We start from the raw sequence: 22842 nt of genomic DNA, 5'->3' as shown, positions 1-22842 counted from the left end.
GATCTGTGTAGTGGAAGTAGGCAGGTCTAGTGTATTCCAGATCCCAGCCACTTTGTTTTGTTTCTTTTACCAAGCACTATAAGCCAATTACCCCTCTGTTCTAGGTCTCCCCTCTAATGGGAAAAGTTTGTCTCCAGGCTTGTACAGACTGCTGATGGTTTTGATCATCTCAATCAAACCTCTCTACCTCTCAAGGAGAACAACTACAGAATCTCCAATTTATCCATGTAACAAGTCCTTCATCTTTGCCATTCAGTCAGAAACCTTTACTCCTGTGAAATGGAAATCACAACGCATTGTTTCTCGTAGCCTTGGGGATGGGGAGGAACTGAAGGTACCAGGTTTTTTAAAAGGCACTTTCTTAAAAAAAAACTAAGGACTTTGAACGATTCTAATTAGGATTGTGCTGTTGAGCTGGTTAATGAATAATGTCAAACTGCAACCCAGATTTTGAGTAAAATCTTGTTTCTTTGTGACCTTTTCTAAAGACTTGGAATCTTTGAGATTTTGTGCAGTAATAAAAAATGAAGATGAAATGCGCTCTCATTTATCTTGATGTTCTGGTGCTGAAGCCAAGTGTTTTGTCATTTGTCTTCCTTTGTAAATTTCATTTGAAGATACTTGAATATATTGACCTTTCAATTCAAAATCCTGTGGATTCAAATCATGATAATTTCAATTGGTTAAAAGGGTTTTAAAAACCAATTTGGGTTAGACACAAAATGGTGGAACTACAAGCGTCTGATAGCACCTCTGGAAAGAAGGACAACTTCAATGTTTCAGGCTGATGGTCTTTCATTAGAATTACTTTTAAGCAAATACCGAGGCCTACGGGTGGGGGGGAAAATCAAAAGGCAAGGAGTGGGATTTTCTGGCGCACTAGTCCTGGAAAATCACGCCCGAGGTCAGTGGACTTTTGCATTGTCCTTATCCCACCTGCTACGATTCCAGTGGTGGGCAGGACAGGAAAATTTGGCCCAAGATGGTTGATTAGGAGGGAATGCAGAAACAATTGAATGACAGGGGCAACAGCACAAAGCAAAAATAAGGGCAGACAAAAAGGCAGGATGAGCCTAAAGGAGGTGTAAACGTGGACCAGCAGAAGCAGTGCCAAAAGGTGCTGGTCTGGGGGCGGGGGGGATGATGGTGGTTGACTGAGGCTGCAAAATCCCAAATTGAATAAGGATCTGGTGTTCATGAAGCTCATGTTTGAAATTCATTGGAATACCTTAGGAGGCCAAGGATAAAGAAATCAGTGTTTTGCTAAATTTTTAGTGACCAGAAGTTTTTGTGACCTACAAAGCCATCAGTCTGTTTGCTCTCCCCATTGTAGAAGCAAATGCAATATGCTAAATTGAAAGAAGTACAACTGGATGACTCTAGTGTCTAGAAGAAGTGTTTGCAGCCCAATAGAGAGACAAGTCCCTTCAGAATGGTGGGAGAGAAGGGAATGTTTGATAGTATGCCAGAGGTAGTGGAAATGGAGAATGATTCATTTGAAAAGTGGAGCTGATTAGAAGCAAAGTATTTGACCCCATGAATAAACAAACTATTGGTTCAATTGCTTTTTTAAAATTTAGATTTTGTTAAAATGTTTGGTATTAGTTTGACCTAAAATGTTTAATGTTCTGGAAATAAGTATAGTAGTTGGAAAAATGGAATGTGCACTTTATTCAAGTTTAATTAGTCAAGTTTACAGCATGGAAACAGGCATTTTTAGCTCAACTTGTCCAAGCCACCCCCTTTTTGTTTAAAACCACTAAGCTAGTCCCAATTGCCTGCACTTGGCCCACACCCCTCTAAACACCTTACCCATGTTGATTTTTAAAAGAATAAATTGTACTCGCCTCTACTACCACCTCTGGCAGCTTGTTCCAGACACTCATCACACTGTGAAAGAATTGCCCCTCCGGACCCTTTTGTATATCTTCTTCCCTCTCACCTTAAACCTATGCCCTCTAGTTTTAGACTCCCCAACCTTTGGGAAAAGATGTTGACTATCTAGCTGATCGATGCCCCTCATTATTTTATTGACCTCTATAAGATCACCCCTAAGCCTCCTACGGTCTGAAGAAAAAGTCCCAGTCTATCCAGTGTCTCCTTATAATTCAATCTATCAAGTCCCTGTGGCATCCTAGTAAATCTTTTCTGCACTCTTTCTAGTTTAATAATATCCTTTTAATAATGGAATGGCTAGAACTGTACACATTCTGAAAAGTATAGTCATTATATGCCACTGACAGGCAGGATAAGTGAATAATCAGTATTTATTGACAATGGTTACAAGCACAATTGAGCTTTTGAAAAAACATGGCTTGGTACAATTTCCGCAAGATGCATTGTTTAACATCCCTCCACTGAAGGCAATTATCTCATTTGGATTAACTGTTCTCTGATTTATTGTTGACCGACTTCTCCCCCATTCTCTGCTTCAGCCAGAGTAGGATGGGAAGATGAGTTGGTCTGCACCCCACACTTCAGGGTAGGCAGCCAAGCCCAAGGGCCCATGGTGTGGCTGAGAGCTGGCAAAATAAATATGGAATTGGGACTGAAACCTGATGCCAAATGAGATAATGTTTTACTGCTGGAGTTCCAAAACATCCATTTTTTGCAGCTTTCACAGTCGCACTGTGATTGAGAGAGAGTAAGAATAAATGGCGATTAATAATCAGATAATATTTAATGAGGTCACACTGACAAAAATGGCCTGGACCTGCGTTCAAATGCTAAACACTGTTAGAGGTGCTATTGTATTTGTTTTCATGAATCAGCAATAAATAAGTATAGAAGAGAATTTCTGCCAAGTAATCCCATCCATTAGACATAACTTTTTAATTTGTATATGTAAGAAATTGTATAAAAGCCATTATCATAACATTGTTCAGTTAGTACTTAAAGCAGATGTTATTCACCCTCTGCACAGGTTGAGAGTTATCTATTGGACCTCAACTAATGATAGAACAGGGACAGGAATGGCTGTTGGAGGTTCCAGGGTATAGATGTTTCAGTAAGAGTAGGGAAGGTGATAAGAGATAGAGGAGTAGCATTGTTAATCAAGGGTAGTTTAATGGCTTCTGAAAGGTAGTTGGAGGGCAGTCTGACTGCTGAAGTAATATGGGCTGAAATTGGAAATAGGAAAGGAGCAGTCACGTTGTTAGGAGTTTTCTAGAGCCCCCAATTAGTAATAGAGACCTGGAGGAGGAAATGACAAAGCAGATTATGGATAGGTGTGGAGGTCATAGGGTAGTTGTCATGGATGACTGACTTTCCAAATGTTGGTTGGAACCTTTATAGGTTGAATAGTTCAGATGGAGCAGTTTTTGTACAGTGCGCAGGAGGCTTTCCTGACAATGTGGATAGGCCGACAAAAGGTGGGGCCACATTGGACTTAGTACTGAGTAATGAACCGGGCCAAGTGTTAGATTTGTTTGTGGGTGAGCACTTTGGAGATAGTGACCACAATTTGGTGTCTTCCATTATTGCAATGGAGAGGGATAGGGACATACGGCAGGGCAAGGTTTATAACTGGGGGGAGGGGCAATTGTGATTCGGGAGCATAAGATGGGAACAAACTATCAGGGAAAAGTGTAAATGAAAAGTGGAGCTTGTCAAGGAACAAGTACTGCGTGTCTTTGATAGGCATGTCTCTTGGATAGGGAGGAAATGGCTGAGTGAGGGAACCATGATTCATAAGAAGTTGAATGTCTTTTCAAGAGGAGAAAGGAAGCATATGTAAGGATGAGAAAACGAGGTTCAGTTGGGTCACTTGTGGGTTACAAGATAGCAAGGAATGAGCTAAAAAAAGGGCTTAGAGGGCATGAGAAGTCTTTGGCGGGTTGGATAAAGGAAAACCCCAAGGCTTTGTACTCTTATGTGAGAAATAAAAGAATGACTGGGGTGAAATTAGAGCTGGTCAAGAATGGTCATGGGAACTTGTGCATGGAATCAGAAGAGATAGGAGAGGCAATGAATGATCTTCAGTGTTTACCAAGGAGAGGGGCCATGATTTTTGAGGATGAAAGTGTGATACAGGCTGATAGGCTGGAGGAGATAGATGTTCTGAGGGAAGATGCATTGGCAATTTTGAAAAATCCTGAGGGTCGCTAAGTCCCCTGGGCCAGGTGGGATATTTCCTAGGATTCTTTGGGAGACAAGGGATGAGATTGCAGAGCCTTTGGCTTTGATCTTTAGGTCCTCATTGTCCATGGGGATAGTTCCAGAGGACTAGAGAATGGCGAATGTTGTTCTTGTGTTCAAGAAAGGAAATAGGAATGACCCTGGTAATTATAGGCCAGTTAGTCTTTCTTCAGTGGTCAGTACGTTAATGGAAAAGGTCCTGAGGGATAGGATTTATGACCATTTGGAAAGATTCAGCTTAATCTAGGATAGTCAGCACAGATTTGTTAAGGGTAAGTCTTGTCTCTCAAATTTGATTGAATTCTGAGGGGGTAACTAAGTGTATAGATGAAGGTAGAGCAGTTGATGTCGTATCCATGGATTTTAATAAGGTGTTTGATAAGTTTCCATGGTAGGGTCATGAAGAAAGTAAGGAGATGTGGGATAGAGGGAAATTTGGCCAATTGGATAAGTAACTGGCTATCTCAGAGGGTGGTGGTGGATGGAAAATTTTCAGACTGGAGACCAATTACCAGCGGTGTACCACAGGGATCAGTGCTGGGTGCTCTGCTATTTGTGATCGTTATCAATGACTTGGAGGAGGGGGCTCAAGGGTGAGTCAGTAAATTTGTTGATGACATCAAGATTGGTGGAGTAGTGGATGAGGTGGAGGGCTGTTGTGGGCTGCAAAGAGACATTGATAGGATGCAGAGCTGGGCCAAAAAGTGGTAGATGGAGTTTAACCCAGATAAGTGCGAGGTGATTCATTTTGGTAGGACAAATTTAAATGTAGATTACAGGGTCAACGCAGTGTTCTGAGGAATGTGCAGGAACAGAGATCTTGGGGTTCATATCCACAGATCTCTGAAGGTTGCCACTCAAATGGATAAAGTTGTGAAGAAGGCCTATAGTGTGTCAGCGTTCATTATCAGGGAGTTTGAGTTTGAGCTGTGGGGTTATGCTGCAACTGTACAGGACCTTGGTGAGACCACATTTGAGAGAGTGTGCAGTTCTGGTCACCTCACTACAAAAAGGATGTGGAAGCATTGGAGAGAGTGCAGAGGAGATTTACAAGGATGCAGCCTGGTTTGGAGGGTAGGTCTTGAGGAAAGGTTGAGGGAGCTGGGGCTTTTCTCTTTAGAGGGGAGGAGGATGTCAGGTGACTTAGAGGTTTATAAACTGATGAGGGGGATAAATAGAATGGACATTCAGAGACTATTTCCTCGGGTGGATGTAGCTGTTATAGGGGGCCATAACTATAAGGTTCATGGTGGGATATATAGGAGGGATGTCTGAGGTAGGTTCTTTACTCAGTGGTTAGTGCACGGAATGGACTGCCTGCTGTGATTGTGGAGTTGGACACTTTAGGAACTTTCAAGCGGTTATTGGATAGGCACATGAAGCACACCAGAATGATAGGGAGCAGGATAGCTTGATCTTGGTTTCAGACAAAGCTCGGCACAACATCGAGGGCTAAAGGGCCTGTACTGTTCTATGTCTTATGATGACTTGGGTTGTGAATCTTGGTTTCATCATGTACTCTGAAAAGAAATGACATTTGTTAGTATAAGCAACCCAAATTTATTTCCCAATTAATGTTTGTTATCACCCACCTTTGTTCCACAATCCTCAATTTAAACTGTAACCAGGGATTTGGGTTTCTCAGTAACAATATTTTTCTTCCATGATTGATACTGTGCCATTCCTCTCCTCCTTGTCCTCCCATAATGAACTGCTTGGTTAGCTTGAGATATTCATTAACTTGTGGTGGAGGCTGCCCAGCTGAGCTGTAGGATTATAGTAGGATCCTATAGTAGTTCCACAGGCTGAGCAGCCATGTCTGAATGTAATTGGTGCACAGCCGCCCCCACCACCACCACAACCCCAGTTACCTTGGAGGTAATTTTCACCTCACTGAAGAAAGTCTGGCAATTAATTGTCCTTAAAGGAGCAGGAAACTGTCCCTTGGGCTTCTGGAGATCAGGGCAACAGGAGTGACTTTCATTCAGGACAAAACATGTATAATACAGTAACTGAACTGTATTTGGTCTGGTTGCTGTCTCTAGTAGAGTTGAACAAATTAGGCATTGTATTGAATTATAACAGTCAGAGCTAGTGGAGTGTTGCAGAAAGGAATCACATTAAAATGCTCTGTAAAAACATCTATAATGGTCATTGTTTAGTTCTGAGGGCTAATTCATACCAAGTAACATAGATTCTACGTCATCCTGAGTAGTCATTTGGTAAGTGAATTGGACTGTGCTCACTAATCGCTCTTGTTTCTGAAACAGTGTTGTGTATAAACAGACATTGTGCATGTTCCTGTAAATAAAATCAGTTAAATGATGCTGGACCAGCTCATTGTGATCAGTGGGGTGGCACTAGCACAGTGGTTAGTGCTGCTGCTTCACAGCTCTGGGGACCTGGGTCTGATTCCTGGCTTGGGTCACTGTGGAGTTCCCCGTGTCTGTGTGGATTTCCTCCAGGTGCTCTGGTTTCTCCCTCGTTCTGAAAAATGTGCTGGTTAAGTGCATTGATCTGAACAGGTGTTGGACTCTGGCGACTAGGGGAATTTCACAGTAACTTCATTGCAGTGTTAATGTAAACCTTAGTTGTGACTAATAAATAATGTTCATACTTTTACTTTAGTGTGACTGGGTCAGAGTGAGTGAGGGGCAGAATGTCAGTAACCATATGATTATTAGTCTCGTGTATTCTGTTGGAGTTTCACCTTACTTCCTATAGCTGATATACTAAGCAAAAACTATCCATTTAAAAAAAACTTAAAGTAGAGGTTACTAATTGGTATTTCATCTACTATTTAACTGGTCAAAATGTGCTTGTCACTGGTCATTTAGACCTGTTGTACTGTTCAAATTTACTGTCTTGTATCTTGTTTTTTTTTCCATCTACATATTTGCAAGAAAAAAATGAAACGGCCATCAACCATTTTACTGATTAAAATTTAAGTTCAGAGACCTGATTCTTGCAACATCAAAGGGAATGTCACATGTCCCAGGCGGGAGGCTGCTTCAGCGAGTAGCACACAAACATCTTTGAAAATGTGGCACCTGTTTTAGTAGGCGAGCAGTCTCATTTCCATCGTGTAAGCTGCAAGGGGCACAGTGCATTTCACTGTCACCTACATCATGCTGTGTTTGCAGACACGAATGTATTTGGGCAACCCTCCTTCCAGGCAAAAGGTGTTTTTAAAGTCTTGGAGCAGGTGATTGAAGTCCAAGAACAAGCATTAAATATTTCAGGTAATTGCACCATGAAACTGAAGATGAGGAAAACTGGTCATGCTCAGAATGAAGACTTTCTAGCCTTTTAATTGTTTAGAAAATATTTTGTGCTGAATTTGAAATCTGTAAACCCTCCTATAGTAAGAGGCAGCACAGTGGTTAATACTGTTAATTGAACCAAGGGCCTGGGTTCAATTCCAGCCTCGGGTCATGTCTGTGTGGAGTTTGCACTTTCTCCCCGTGTCTGTGTGGGTTTTCTCCGAGTGCTCCGGTTTCCTCCCACAGTCCAAAGATATATGGATTAGGTTGATTCACCATGCTAGGCCAATGGTGATTTGGTCTAGTGCCAGGGCATGAGCAGGATGAATATGTGGGGTTACAGGAATAGGGCCTGGGAGGGATTGTGGTCGGTGCAGACTCGATGGGCTGATTGGCCTCCTTTTGCTCTGACCGGATTCTGTAAATGGACCGAGCGCACTGGCTGATGTGCTCTGAAAAGAAAGATTCCACTGAGCAAATGGAAGCGAAATAAATGGATACTCAACGCTGGAGAATTTAACTTGGATGACTCAACTGATGAATTAGCCACAATAACAGGGAATAAATTTGATTCTGCTGTTGTTTTGTCACCTTGCTTTGGGAGAGATACAACAACTTGTAGAAGGTTTAAAAAATAGTGCCAACAGGGAGGAGCTGTTTTGGAACAATACAGTATTGAAGGTACCTGTGTCTGAGGAGAGAGTTGAAGCTACTAACCACATTATTTGTGGCCCTGAATTAAAAGTATTTTATGTCTGCCCCTGGGTTTTCTTTCATGAGCACTTTGAGATACTTACTGTCGATTGCTCTTTCTTTGTTTGCAGGCGGAATGAATTACAGCAATAACAGTAGCCAGAACTAGCAAACTAACGACTGCTGCTAAGCTTAGAGCCACCTGAAATGATGTTGACTTGGAGCTTGTATCCTGGGAGCTTGTATCCTGGGAATCTAGAAAAGAAAACAGACAGTATATTAAAAAGAACTGAAGCATTTGAATTTGCAAAAGGCATCAGAGCATGGTAAAATTCTGGTGAAATGCTTAATAAAATAAGGTTAGGAGCATTTTGAGAGGAATTTTACCCGCCTCACTGAATGCAGGTGTAGCAAAAGAATGGAGAACGTGGAGTTCTGATGAAGGGTCACTCAACAAACTTTCTTTCCACAGATACTGCTTGATCTGAGATTTTCAGGCATGCTTTTATTATGAATGGAAAGTTCCAATCTCATAATTTGTTGGTTTGATATCCATGGAAGAAAAGTATAAAGTAGAACTTCACAGGCATTTAACAGAAATTAATGCAATGATTCAAAGTGTCTGGGTTTGTGAAAGGCCAACCAGGCTGATTTTTTTTTTGAACCCTTTGGATGTGTCTATAGAATTGATGCATGGTTAATGATTCAGCCACAAAGGTATATCAGGGCCAGTGCAACCACTGGGTATACAGACTTCAGCCTGAAATGGAAAGCTCCAGGTCTGCTTCCTATACAGGTCTCCATGTATTTAAATTGCAATCTTTCTATTGCTCGTAGTTCAGCAAATTCATACTTCTACATAGAATAGAGTCAATGAATACCCACCAGTGCAGGAGTCCATTTGGCCCATCAAGCCTGCAGCTACAACAATCCCACCCAGGCCCTATTCCAGTAACCCAACATATTTCACCTATCAATTCCCCTGACCTCCCCCTAACACTTAGGCCTATCACCCTAACCCGCACATTTTTGCATTGCGGTAGAAAACAGGAGAACCTGGAGGAAACCAATGCAGGCACAGGGAGAATGTGCAAACTCCACACAGATGGTCACGCAAGCCAGGAATCGAACCCGTGTCCCTGCCATTGTGGCAGCAGTAATAATCACTGTGCTGTCCCCTGAGGATTATGAAACTGCAAATGATTAAATATCAAAAATAATTTAATGCAAATGTATAATTATCATATTCCTGTTTTCCATGTGCAATAAATCCAAGAAAAAGAAATTCTATTCATGCTAAAGCACAATTCATTTTCAGGAGTTAATGGGGGGAGGGCCAGGACACAAGGCTGAAGGTTCACCTAAGAGATCTAATACCATTACACTGGCCCTGAGATATCCTATTTGTGAATTTGGGTGTGTATTAATAGTTACAAGAAATCTAAACTGGTGAAATCTCTGGCGAGGTGCAGAAGAAGGCATTAATAAATTGAATAATTGGTTCAATGATAGAGATAAACTAAGAAATTGATCTGTGTAATGAGTACCTTCGATCTATCAGGATTGCTGCTTTTGACTCTTTAAAATGGTATTCATGAGTAACTTGGAAATGGAATATCTGAATTTGCAGAAAGTACCAGCTTGTAGAGGAGATGATATTTGAGTAACAAAATCTTGTAAATGAGACAATTAAGATTTAAGCAATTAAGGGAAGGAACAGTGTAGTGGTATTGTCACTGGACTAGTAATTCAGAGACCCAGGCAAGATTTGGGGATGTGGGTTTAAACCCCACCACGACAGATGGTGAAATTTGAATTCAGTAAAAATCTGGACTTTAATGAAACCCATTGTTGATTGTTGTAAAAAAAAAACCCTATCGAGCTCACTGAGATCCTTATTTGGTCTGGACTACAAGTGACTCCAGATCCACAACAATTTGGTTGACTCTCAGATGTCTTCTGAAACAGGATGGGTAACAAATGCTGGCCCAGTCAGCGACATCCACATCCCATAAATGAATTTTAAAAATGTTTAGGGGAACAAAATGCATATTGTAGCTACAGCTGGGAAATAAAATTGCAAAATAAACTGGAAATTTTGTCTGCAGAATGCAATATTGTTCCACACATCATAATATTTATATTGTTCATTATCAAAAATGTATGGTTGAACTTGTCCCTTACCATTAGTATCGTCCTGATAGTAGCTCAACATTCTTTGGGTATTTTCCAATGATCCATTGTTGGGCTCAGGCTGGATCTTGAGAAGTTCACACATTAGTGAATAGATGTTCACACTATCGAATGGCTCGGCCAGATAATTCTTCTTGAAGTCGGGACCAAATGCACGAAAAATCGTTTTCATGTCCATATGATCATTATCAAACCCATGCTCACCTTTGTTAAACTGGACTTTAAATCTCTGGTGGCAGAACAAGAGATATGGTACAATGTGAGAGAGAATATTGAGACAATATTACATGCCATGGAGTTCAAATGCCATAAAGTGCCAAGGACTATCAAATTTGTGGTCTATCAGTTTGATATGTTCCAAGAAGTATTTATTGTGTAATTAGGATATAAACATCAGTATATCAAAGAAGGAAGTTAGCAGCACAGAAGGAAAACATCAAATATAAAACAAATTGGAATTTCACATGGCACAGTCTAAAATGGTAAAGTTTTATGAATTGACAAAAACATTATGGTTCTTTTTAAAAATCAAATATTGGAAAATGCAAGTCAGTCCCAAAATTTGTAGAATGATCGCTACTTTGTTTCTGCTCTCCATGTAAAACAAAATGTTTAATTATGGAAGAATTAACCTTAAAGCAATATTGAAATCAGATTCTTGATTGCTGCTGTGCTTCAGTGACTAATATTTTTCTAGTTTCATTAAAGGCCTGAATCCTTAGGCACAATTCGTAGAGGTGAAAGAAAAAAACAATTACTTCCAAGTGGTAAGAGTACAGTAATTCCTTATTTAAGAGTTGTGGCAGCATTCCTGAAAATCGTGACTTGAAATTAAACAACTTTGCACAATGTTGAGACCTGAGATGCGTTGCTTTGGACATCTCTTGCCCAGTGAATATAATGCACGGGTTAAAATACTGTACCACACAGGTGCAATGCTATCATTCCTAGCAAGAAAGACTTGCCAAATGTAATCCCTGAATATATATATTAAAAAAAGTATAAATTGAAATCAGAAAATACTAAATCACTCAAGCCCTGAGCAGCGCAATGCCAAACTGGGCAGAGTTGTCAGGGGGATGCAAGGAAGCTTCAGGCTGACTTAGACAAGTTGAGTGGGTGGGCAAACAGGTGGTCAATACAACATGGTGAAATGTGAAGTTTTACACATTGGTGTGAAAAACAAAGGAAGAGTATGATCTAAATGTTACATGGGTAAATGTGGATGTACAAAGGGATCTGGATGTCCTGGTACATTATTCAATGAAAATGGAGAGGCAGATCCAGCAAGCGATTGGGAAGGCAAATGGTTTGTTGGTCTTCAAGAGGATTTGAGTTCAAGAGTAAAGATATCCTACTGCAATTATGCAGAGTCTTGGTGAGACCATACCTGGAGTATTGTGTGCATTTTTGGTCTCCCTAACTAAAAAAGGACATAATTGCCATAGAGGGAGTGGAGCAGAAGGTTCACTAGGCTGATATTAGGGTTGGTGGGACTGTCCTACGAGGAGAGATTGATTTGACTGGGTCTGTATTCACTAGAGTTTAAAAGAAGAGAGGAAGTCTACTTGAAATGCAGTGCACCTGCACTGGTTAAGAACAACCAACTAACAATTCTAATCCCATTTTCCAGTGCTTTGGCCGATTGCCTCCATGACCCTTTCAGGCAGTGAGTGGGTAAAAAAGTTTTCTTCTCTATCATCCCCCTCTAAACATTCTGCCTCTTAAATTTGATCTATGTCACTGTTCATTCATCCCTCCGTCAAGGGAAAAGTTTCTTTCATCTATGCCCCTCATTATTTTATACATCTCAATCATGTCCTTCAGTCTCCTCTGCTCCAAGGAAAGCAACCCCAATCTATCCAATTTCTCTTAAGTAAAACTCTCTAGCCTGGGCAACACCCTGGTAAATTTTCTCTGCACCCTAATGCAGCACTATTACATCCCTCTGTAATATGGATTCCAGAACTGCACAGAATACTGTAGTTGTGGTCTAAACAACAATTTCTACAATTCCATCATAACATTCATGCTCTTAAATTCTATGCCTTGGCTAACAAAGGCAAGTAAGTATACCATATGCCGCCTTGACCACTTTATCCACCTGTCCTGCTAACTTAAAGGACCCAGTGTTCGTACACACCAAGGTTCCTGTGGTCCTCGGTGCTTCCCAGGATCCTGCTGTTCATCATGTATTCCCTTGCCTTGTTTGTTCTGCCCAACAGCATATCACCTCTTACTTATCTGGATTAAATTTCATTTGCCACTTATAAGCCCATCTGTACCCTGTAATCTAGGCTATCTTCCTCATTATTTACCATCCATCAATTTTGGTATCATCTGTGAATTTACTGATTGACCCTCCTGCATTCAATTCTAAATCATTTATATAAACCACACGTAGGAAGGGCTCCACCACTGACCCCTGCAGCATCGTGGCACAGTGGTTAGCATTGCTGTCTCACAGTGCCAAGGACCTGGGTTCAATTCCAGCCTTGGGTCACTGTCTGTGTGAAGTTTGTACTCCACGCTGCCACCCCCGTGTGCCCCTGCCCCCCCCCCCCCCCCAAACCCTGCATGGGTTTCCTCTGGTGCTGCAGTTTCCTCCATAGTCCTAAGGTGTGTGGGTTAGGTTGATTGGCTATGCTAAATTGACCTTTGTGTCGGGGATTAGCAGGGTAACTATGGGGTTACAGGAATAGGGCCTGGGTGGGATTGTGGTCAGTGCCGGCTTGATGGACCAAATTGTCGTCTCCTGTACTGTAGAGATTCTATTCCGTGGACCCCACAAGATACCAACTTCCAGTCAGAAAAATATCCCTCGACCAGCACCCTCTGCTTCATTCCACTCAGCCAATTCTGATCCAATTTGCCAAATTTCCTTGGATCCCATGGGCTCTTACCTTCACTCAGTCTCCCATGTGGGACCTTATCAAAAACCAAGTAGACTCCATCTTCTTGGTCATTGCTTTAAAAGAATTCAGTCAAATTGGTCAGACATGACTGCCCGTTAACAAAACCATGCTGATTTCTTGATTAATTCCTGCCTGTCCAAACGCAGATTAATTCTGTATTTCAGCCTTTCTTCCAATAGTTTTCCCACCACTGAGATTAGACTGGCCTCAAGTTCCCTGGATTATTCCTTCCTCCCTTAGTGAATAATGATACCATATTGGCTGTCCTCCAGCACCTCCCCTGTGGCCACAAAAGAATTGAAAATTATTACCAACATCACTGTCATTTCCTCGCTTGCATCACTCCACAGCCTGGGATATATTTCATCTGCCCTGGGGATTTATCTACTTTTAAGTCTGTCAGAACACTCCTCTCTGTTCATGTTAATTTCTTTAATTGTATCACTGTTCTTCTCCCTGAATGGCTTCAACTTTCTTGGCATTCAGTGGAGGAAATTTCTGTTCATCTGTAAGCAGTCTGAAGTACAGTGGTTATGTTACTGGACTAGAATGTTACCCAGAGTCCTCGTCTTGTGATTTAAAGAAATTAGTTTAAATCTCACTACAATGGCTAAGGAATTTAAATTCAATTAATTTATAATAAATAATAGACGACAATAACATGGTTCGAGAGTTATTTCATCTTTTCTCACCAAAGAAGGGGTGCAATCAAGGTTCATCAAACTAATGGGATGGTGGGATTGTCCTTTGTGAAGATTGGGGCCTCGAGTTTAGAAGCATATAAAATTCTCAGTGCTTCACAGGACAGATACAGGACAGATGTTTCCATAGGCTGCAGTTGTCTAGAAGCAGGGGAGAGATTTCAAAATTGGGGTTCGCCATTTGGGTTTGAGACGAGGAGGAGTTTCTCCTCTGAGGATGATGGATTTTTGGAATTCTCAACCCTGGAAGACTATAGAACCTAAGTCATTGAGCATTTTTGAAACAGAGACTCATGGATTTCCAGATATTAAACACATCAAGTAATATGGGAATAGTGTGGGGAAATTCCGTGAACCACTTGAACGGTGGAGCAATCTTGAGGGGTTGAATGACCTACACCTAATCCAATTTCCAGTGCTCCCTCAAGGGTCTTTTCAGGATCTGCATTTTTTTTTGCGTTACTCCTACATTAGGGAATTAATAAGACATTTGTGTAATTTTATTGCCACCAGTCTCCTACCCTAAAGGCACTAACTCACACTGAGCTATATTTTTAAGAATATCTACAGGCATCTGCTGTTTAGTCCAGTTGTATAGACAATGAGTTCAGCATTTGTGTTCATTTTACACTTTCGTGCCCCTCAGGCCTATGGCCTAAAGATCTCAGCATGTTGTCACATCAGAAAATAACTTGTATTCTGAACAGAGAAACAGAAATGCCCCAAAGAGCTGACTCTCGCAGCCTGGAGGTAGAATACCACAGCTGCCAACAACTTGTATCTTAACTGCCCTTTATGTGAAATTGGCACAACTTGATCCATATTTCTCTGATGTTTAATTAAGGTTTTACTTATTATTGGGGAGTTACACTTTGGGGGGGGGGGGTGTGGGGAGGGCAGTTTGGTGGCACAGTGGTTAGTATTGCTGCCTCACAGTGCTACGGACTGATTCGATTCCAGCCTTCAATGGCTGTCTGTGTGGAGTTTCTCCCCGTGTCTGTGTGTGTTTCCATCTGATGCTCCACTTTCCTCTCTCAACCCAAATACGTGCAGGTTAGGTGGATCGACTATACCAAATTGTCCCTCAATGTCCCAAAATGTATAGGTTGGGGGGATAAGTAGGGTAAATACATGCGGTTACGGGAATAGGACCTGTGTATGATTCTCTGTCAAAGAGTTGGTGCAGACTTGATGAGCTGATTGGCCGCCTCCTGCAATGTCGGGGTTCTATTCAATGAAGTTACATACCTGTTGCCTCTGTTTCGAGAATTCAAACTTTTGAGTACAAAGGTTCAGTCAAACATTTACTGATAATCTTCACTTGCAGAAACAGGGTTGAATGTGGAAGTTACACATACTATAGTGTACGGGAACTATCTCACAAATGATGGAGTTTAACTTCTGCAGCTCATCGACAACAACGTGGAGATTTGTATTCAGTTTTACATTCTGAACTGAAGTCAGCTTACACCCAAAAGGTGAGCAAACACAAGAACTTAAAAAGTAAAGGTGGCTATGATTTGCTGAATAGATGCTCAATCAAGAATCCAGCATCTTTATTGTTGATGTGTCATTGTTTAGAGTATATTTCTGCTATTGTATCATATCTGGCTCAGAACAATCGGGAGGAATCAGTTCACTCGTTCCATTACAATCTAGACGTTGAGATGTGCACTTTCTCATATACTTTCACAACTCTGCCAATTTGTACCACCAAACATCGTGTTCTCTCCCAATCCGAAATAGTCCTTCTATTTTGAAAATGGGATGAGCCTCACTTTAGTGGCAGTTATTACTGGTGCAGACTCAATGGGCCGAAGGGCCTTTTCTGCACTGTATGATTCTATTACTCTACTAGCTGTACCACTCACTGATGTGTTTGTGAGCAACGTATCTCAAAATCTAATGGACAGAGTACCACAAAACATGGTATGTTGATAATGTATGGCCCAGGAAAGAACCAGTTACCTTTTGGATCCTACGCTTCCTTACAGGACCGGTTAACAATTGTAGATAGGATGAATTGACTGTTTAAAACATGTTATGGGTTGTTTTATTTTAGGATTTTGTTGTTTGTTTTAGAATACCACAACTGAGTTTAGTTGCTATATTGGAATTCATCACAGTTTTCAAAATGTGAGCAGAGCTTTCAGATGTTGTTGGATGTGGATTAGGTTGAAGCCTCCTCAGTGAGATGGAAGTCTTAATAAAAAGTTCCTTTTTTCAGCTTTCTACTTACAGAACATCGACCAGGCAGGGAAAAGCCTCAAGGAAGAACTGCGTAATTGGAATAATATCGAGTTATGATGGTGTGGTGGAGGTATGGGCTGTGCTGAGTGCCCTTTTCACTAATACTAGCTCTATTTATGCACTCACCCCATGAATAACGTAGCCGAGATCACCGTACATGATAATTGGGAGAATTCTTTCACTGTCGGAATATCGAAATCTTTTTGGAAAATCTTCCTTTTTAAAAACATTTAGATGAGGATGGGCATCTTTTAGAATCTGGTACACTTTCTCTATTCTTCCTTCTTTGGGGAGTAGCATAGCAGTGGGTCCATAATCAAGTAGTTCAAATGCAATGTCTTTGAATGAGAAGTTGGCGAATCTTGACAGCACAATTTCAGTCACTGCTGGCTCTTTCAGCACCGTAGTCATTCCATGGTCAGCAGTGATGATAACATTGAGTTTGGATTTCAAGCCATGTCTTTCAATGCTTTGCAGCAAATAACCAACTGTTCTGTCCACCTGGCGGACCATGTCCTTTCTCTGTTTCGATTCGGGTCCATGTTTGTGGCCAGCTCTGTCTGGTTCACCAAAATACAATGAAACAAAATCCAGATCTTCTGTGGTGAACCACCTCATTACCATATCAATGTTCTCTTTCCAGGCTGTTTCATTGTTGTACTTGTACATTGGAGGCTCGACAACTTTCAGGAAAATATCATCTCCATCATAGATGGGTTTGGTCCCAGGGAAGTGAACAGAACCTGTTTTTAAACCCTTCGGAAATAAAACAAAAGTAAAAGGTTTTATGAAAAATGACCCATAGAATCATAAATACAAGCAGGAGCAGGCCATTTGGCCCTTCGAGTCTGCTCCATCATTCAATTTCATCATGAATGATCAAGTTCAATATCCTGAGCCCTTTAGCCCCAAGAACTGCATTGAATTTCTGTTTTGGCCTTAACTACTTTCTGTGGCAGTGAATTCAACATATTCGCCACCCTCTGGGTGAAGAAGTTTCTTCTCACCTCAGTCCTAAAAAAAATTACTCCTTATCCTTAAACTGCAACCCCTAGTTCTGGACTCCCCCACAATTGGGAACATTCTTTCTGAACCTACCCTATTAGAATTTAAGTTTCTGAGAGATCACCTCTGATTCTTCTAAACTCCAGTGAATACAATCCTAGCCAATTCTCATATGACAGACCTGCCATCCAGGAATCAGCCTGGTAAACCTTTACTGTACTTTGCCTACAGAGAAGGACAGCAAAACTGTGCACAATGCTCCAGGTATGGCTTCACCAATGCCCTGTACAATTGCAGTAAAAAAAAGTCACTCATTCTAAATCTCCACAGTAATGCTATTTCTCAAAACATATTCAGCTCATGAACTTGCATTTCAAGGATATGCTTGGGGACCTGGCTTATGTGCATGGGGAATAGGAATGTGAGCTCTCTGGGTGAAAAGTGTTGCACTGTTTTTGTTTGTTTGTTACCAGAAGTGTAACTTCATTGTGGTGTCAAAGTTGGTTTCCAAATTATCATAGGATCTTTTAGGATTTTTAAACGTACCTGTCCCTAATTAAAATGTTTCGAGAACAGGGACTGGATTTTTGTTGGTGGACCCTGAACCTGTCATTCGGAGGAAATGCAATTGGGAACCCACACATGGAGCATCAAGAACAAGAGGGTGATTCTTGAGGAGGCAACCCATTAACTGATCTCCACTGTGAGCCCTGACCATTTAAGGATGAAGGATGATCTTGAGGGCCAATAGAAGGCCCCCCAGTACTAACATCAACAGTTGCATGGTCAGAGGGTGGGAGCTGAAAATGTCCATGAGAGAAAGAAAGGGCACCTCAAAGTGGAGGGCACCCTCCAGAATTTTTACTGGTCCTTGAAAACAAAGCGAAGGCTGCTGCCTGGCTCCCATTATGGAGGGGCCAACCCGTCCTCTAGATGATCTGTGGCCATATGCTCTGTGACACAGAAGGGTAGATGTTGGTTAGGTAGAATGAGCACCCACCTGCCCCTCCCTCACCTCTTCCCTGGTCTGCCACTGGGAAACTGCCTTCAGTCATTCACCGTGTCTCTGACCCGGTGGAGGGGGGGGGCGGTGTCAGCATGGCAACTGGAAAGCTCCACTTGGTGCTTGCAGAATGGCCTTTACAGTCCTTCTAATTGGTCCAACCAACCACCTACTGCTTGCTGGCCTATAGGCTTCATCACCACTGGCTATGTCTAAGCAATCTTCATGAAAACAGCATGGTGGCCATTATAAATTGGATTGAACTCTCTGCCCATCATATCAGGGCACCAAACAGATCAGTGTGATTGGTTTGTTTGTTGCACAGGAATTATGCACAACCAATCATTTTGATAACTGTTCATATATAAAGCACATGCATGGGCCTGAAACAAGGAGCAAGCTCCTTCCATACGTTTGCAGAGGCCTGTTTGAGGCCTCCCCTTTGCAAAATTTGTTTGCAACTGTTCACAGCGTGCAACATGTATACCAAAGTCAATATTCTTTGGTGCTTAGCACAATTCTTCAGCAGACAGCCACCAGGGTTGTTTTTTCATTTGATTTAGCTCATTATGCAGCCAGGAGACACAGGATTATGCTCCATATTAAAGTTGCTGATGACTATCATTTGTACCCCTCCTTCTCCCGTAGATTTAGATAAAATATTCCAATGATTTGGTCTACCTGTCGCTGAGCAGTGATCCAGAGGGGCAAGCTTCCATTGTCCCAATACTCATTAATACCCTGTGTCTGGTAATATGATCTTTTCTGTCCAGATGTTGTATTGAACCACATGTTGTGGATCACGCCATGGGCCTCTATATATTTTCCTTTGGAGAAAATAGAAAACAGTTTCTTATTTTGTAGTTCTAATCAAGATTCACCACAACTGAATCAACCAATGAGTGCAGTTCTCCCAGCCTATCCGCCATGCACGCACATCCCGTTATGCCCGTTAAATCTTGCGAGAGGGTCATAATGAGGTTTGCACTGGTGAGATGACTGAGTGCGATGGTCCAGGCCTTCCCTGATGACCCAGAAATTAGGACGCACGCAACTTTGATTAAATGGCTTTATGCCATTGCTTTGGACCATAACAGACATTCCCCTCCCGCCTTCACCAGCATGACATCACACTAGCGGGAAATTACTGCTGGCTTCCAAAAACACAAACCAGTTTTGATGGCCATGCTGGGATGCAAAGGTGGGTATAGTGTCTGGGAGGTGAGGGACATGGCTGGCATTGCCAGATTGGCAGTGTCAGGGGACAGGGCTTCTAGGTGATGGAAAGGTTGTATCTGCGTGGCAGGTGGTGTGAGGGACACTGAGAATGGTGGGGGGGGCTCCACCTGATGCCAGCGAAGATAGCGGGGAGGGGGTTGGGTTACCCTGATGCCTGCGTGGTGTGGGTTGGGGGGTGTGACCTGACCTTTGAGTGGCAGGGGAGAGGCTGGCCTCTGTGTTTGAGGGTTGTTGGTGGTGTTCCCCTGTCTGTGGGGGTGGGGGGAGTCCTGTTGTCTCGTGGTGTTGGGGGGGGGAGAAGGGTGACACTTAATTCACCCAATTTCTATGGAGCGGGCCTTGACAACTCTATCAGATTCTTACTGGCCAGAATGATGGTGTAAAACGTGTCTGCCTGCTTTTTTTTTGACAGTGTCATAAGGTCTGAAGTGAAAACCAGGCTGTGTTCCTGGGGAGAAACATGCTGGTTTTCAGCCAGAACCTAATTCTACTCGACGGATATGACCTCTTAGCATCGCATTGCTGCTCTCGTACATACACGGTGATTAACAACACTTACTTTATTTATTAATGGTAAACAGACATACTTTATTCAAATTTTGCACAAAACATCTTTGGATGAAAGGTTATCATTTAGTTGCTCTGTCTTTAAGATTTTGTTTCAGGAGAAACAATTTTTGCTGAATTGACGTGCCTCACGATTGTCAGGAAAAATACCTGAGTAGTTAGGAGTGGAACTAGTGTTACTCAATCATCCTTTGAGGTTTACACGTGTTCAGCTGCTGCCCAGAAGCAGTGCACAACTGACATTTTCTGCTGCAGCTCTTGACTCGTACCACTTTGAAGAGAGAGTTCACAGCACGTGTGATTTAGCAAACTATTGAAGAAAGAAATTTGCTCAAAATATCCGATCCAATTTTGTCACAGACTAGCAGTCTGATAAAATTTTACACAAAGGAGAATTGAGTAACACTGGCAACTTTATAAGATTAGGGAGAATTTTATTAAAAAAACCTTCCCACTTAGTTGCAATGCTGGTAAGGTTTATGATGTTATTGTGGTATTTTGGTCGTTGGCACAATGCTTGATTGCCCTTATTCTGTGCTTTAATCACCATCAATTAAAACTTAAACAGATAACAATGCCCTGGAACCAAAGGAGAAAATACTGGAAAACCTCAGCAGGTCTGGCAGCATCTGTAAGGAGAGAAAAGAGGCTGACATTTCGAACCCCGAAATGGTCGCCTTCTGCACTGTAGTGATTCTATGATTCTAACCCACATCTTTGGACTGTGGGAGGAAACCCACACAGACACTGGACAAATGTGCAAACTCCTACACAGACACCCGAGGCTGGAATTAAACCTGGGTCCCTGCTACTGTGAGGCAGCAATGCTAACCATTGTGCCACTGTGTTACCCCTAAACAAGATTGAATGTTACATTTACAGAAATGTTGTGCTTGGGGGAATAATAACTAACAAATATGGAGAAGCCATAGAAATCTTCCAATGATATCTATAATTAAAATGTAATTACATGTAGTTAACGCATTAATTTCACTTTTGCTGATTAACAGTTAGGTAAATAAATTACTATTCATTGATCAATACAATTATACAGGATTTTAGTTGTTTACATAATTGGTATCGGTACATTGAAAGGAAGCTGATTAAATAGGACTTACCTGTTAGCAGTGTGAAATGAGATGGAGAGGTTATTGTAACAAAGGGGGGTGTAACATATTTTGCTTTTACACCTTCTTTGACTAGTTGCTGTAAATTTGGGGTTTCAACGTCTTGGTCATAATCCCAACGAAAGCCGTCAAAAGAAATGAGTAGCAATTTGTTCCGAACCTCCTTTCCCCCTCTAGAGAGGGGATGACTGTATGTTAACGATAGCAGAAGGCTCAGGTATAGGATAGAATGCATTCTCATGGTTTCTTCCAGTTACTGCAGCAACCCAGACCTAAAAAAACCAGGTGCTAACCTATCAGCAAGTAGAGCTTATATAGCTTTATCTTATCCCAGAATAAATCTTTATTGTAGAAGAAAGACTTTGAAAGAATCTGGTTTACAGTTTTCACTTTGGGCTAGCTCTACTGGAGATTATAACTCTGTAATCTGTGCTGCATGATGTTTATCTGCTGCATAGGAGTGCCTGATAGCTTCAAGATAATAAAATTATCTACCAAATGATAAAGGATAGATCCATTTGAGCAGATTTAAAGTCATTTTGTAATATTCTTCGAACCAGGCTTAAGTATTTATAAAAAACCAAGTTGAACAAGTTCAGAACAAACTAGAATATGAACATCTTGCCCCTTGTCAGGTGCAATTTATTTGAAATCTGTTCTCACACTAGATGAGTTTGCACATTCTCCCCATGTCTACAGGGGTTTCCTCCCACAATTCAAAGATGTGCAGGTTAGGTTGATTGGCCATGCTAAATTGCCCCTTAGTGTCGGGGTACTAGCAGGGTAAATATAAGAGTTTATGGAGATAAGGCCTGGGTGGGATTATTGTTGGTGCAGGCTCAATGGGCTGAATGGCCTCTTTCTGCACTGAGAGTTCTATGATTCTAGATGACTTAGGGATGAGCCGGTTAAAGATACTGGTGTCCTTACCAGTTTGTTTTTTATGTTGCTGTATGAATGAATAAGGCAGGATGTATTCAGGAACTGGTCACATGAGGGGTAATATTTGTCCAGTTAACTTTAGAATGAAAGGGATTCTTCACATCGCAGTGGGAGAGGTTTGCCGAGCAATTCATTCCTAGTCTGCTAAAATATCATTCTCCTCTTTCCTTTTCAATTTACTTTAGAATCCTCCTGGAATATACTGAGGCAACGTTGAGAAGGGTTACATATGTTGGGGCATAGCCCTTTAAGGTCATGTGATCTGGGGTGTTGTGGGGGGAACTGTTTGGGAAATGCCCTGAGTGGACAGTCAACGTTCAGAGTGTGGAGCGAGTAGACTGAATAAAGATTTGTGTGTCCTGATGCCTGGCTGCAGAGTAGTTCTTGAGGAGACACCTCAGCAATAAGAGATTTAACAAAGTAAATGCATTTTGCTTCAAAAATGGATGACGAGGCAGCAATCAACAGGATCAAGGGGTATATAGATCAGAAAGTCTAGCCTACCATTGCCTGAATCCTCTTCTCTATGACTCCCAAAGAACTAGTGTCCCGACTCCTCCTCCCAAAGTCCCGATTCTTTTTGCAATGATATTGTGGAATCTCCAACTTTCACCGACAGGGTCTCATTCAGTTGTCCCTTCTAAAATCTGTTGGCAGTTATCTCTCAGGATTTCACTGAGCTGAGATGCTGAAGCCATTAACAAAATAAATACTTCAAATGGGGGGGGGGCGGGGGTATTAATCCCTTCCACTTGCTGATACCTTTCTGTGCCTCGTGTTGTTTCCACATTTCCCCTGCCCCATCCC

At 41.7% G+C, this 22842-nt stretch overlaps 1 protein-coding gene across 1 annotated transcript; it reads right to left on the bottom strand.

The window, feature by feature from the left end:
* Positions 1 to 1202: 1202 nt before the first annotated feature.
* LOC145356297 (ectonucleotide pyrophosphatase/phosphodiesterase family member 7-like) lies at positions 1203 to 21815 on the bottom strand. Its single transcript, XM_080208875.1, has 5 exons — positions 21085 to 21815; positions 18842 to 18987; positions 16279 to 16908; positions 10278 to 10515; positions 1203 to 8348 (listed from the first exon to the last, which is right to left on the bottom strand). Exons 1-5 carry the CDS (start codon positions 21332 to 21334, stop codon positions 8194 to 8196), a joined length of 1419 nt encoding a protein of 472 aa, XP_080065001.1. The 5' UTR covers positions 21335 to 21815; the 3' UTR covers positions 1203 to 8193.
* Positions 21816 to 22842: the final 1027 nt, after the last annotated feature.

Source organism: Carcharhinus amblyrhynchos, chromosome 21 (assembly GCF_965287045.1).
Source record: "Carcharhinus amblyrhynchos chromosome 21, sCarAmb.v2.hapA, whole genome shotgun sequence".
NCBI classification, from domain to species: Eukaryota; Metazoa; Chordata; class Chondrichthyes; order Carcharhiniformes; family Carcharhinidae; genus Carcharhinus; species Carcharhinus amblyrhynchos.
The sequence above is the reverse complement of the archived record's forward strand: the minus strand, read 5'-3'. Positions and strand labels throughout refer to the sequence as shown.

Excerpts from the sequence above, each read along its gene's own strand:
- LOC145356297 (XM_080208875.1), bottom strand. The coding sequence starts at position 21,334 with ATGAGAATGCATTCTATCCTATACCTGAGCCTTCTGCTATCGTTAACA. Across the intron at positions 10,516-16,278 it reads TCGGCTACGTTATTCATGGG|AGATTTAAAGTCCAGTTTAA; the intron begins GTGAGTGCATAA and ends TTCTGCCACCAG. Across the intron at positions 8,349-10,277 it reads CTATCAGGACGATACTAATG|ATTCCCAGGATACAAGCTCC; the intron begins GTAAGGGACAAG and ends TTTCTTTTCTAG.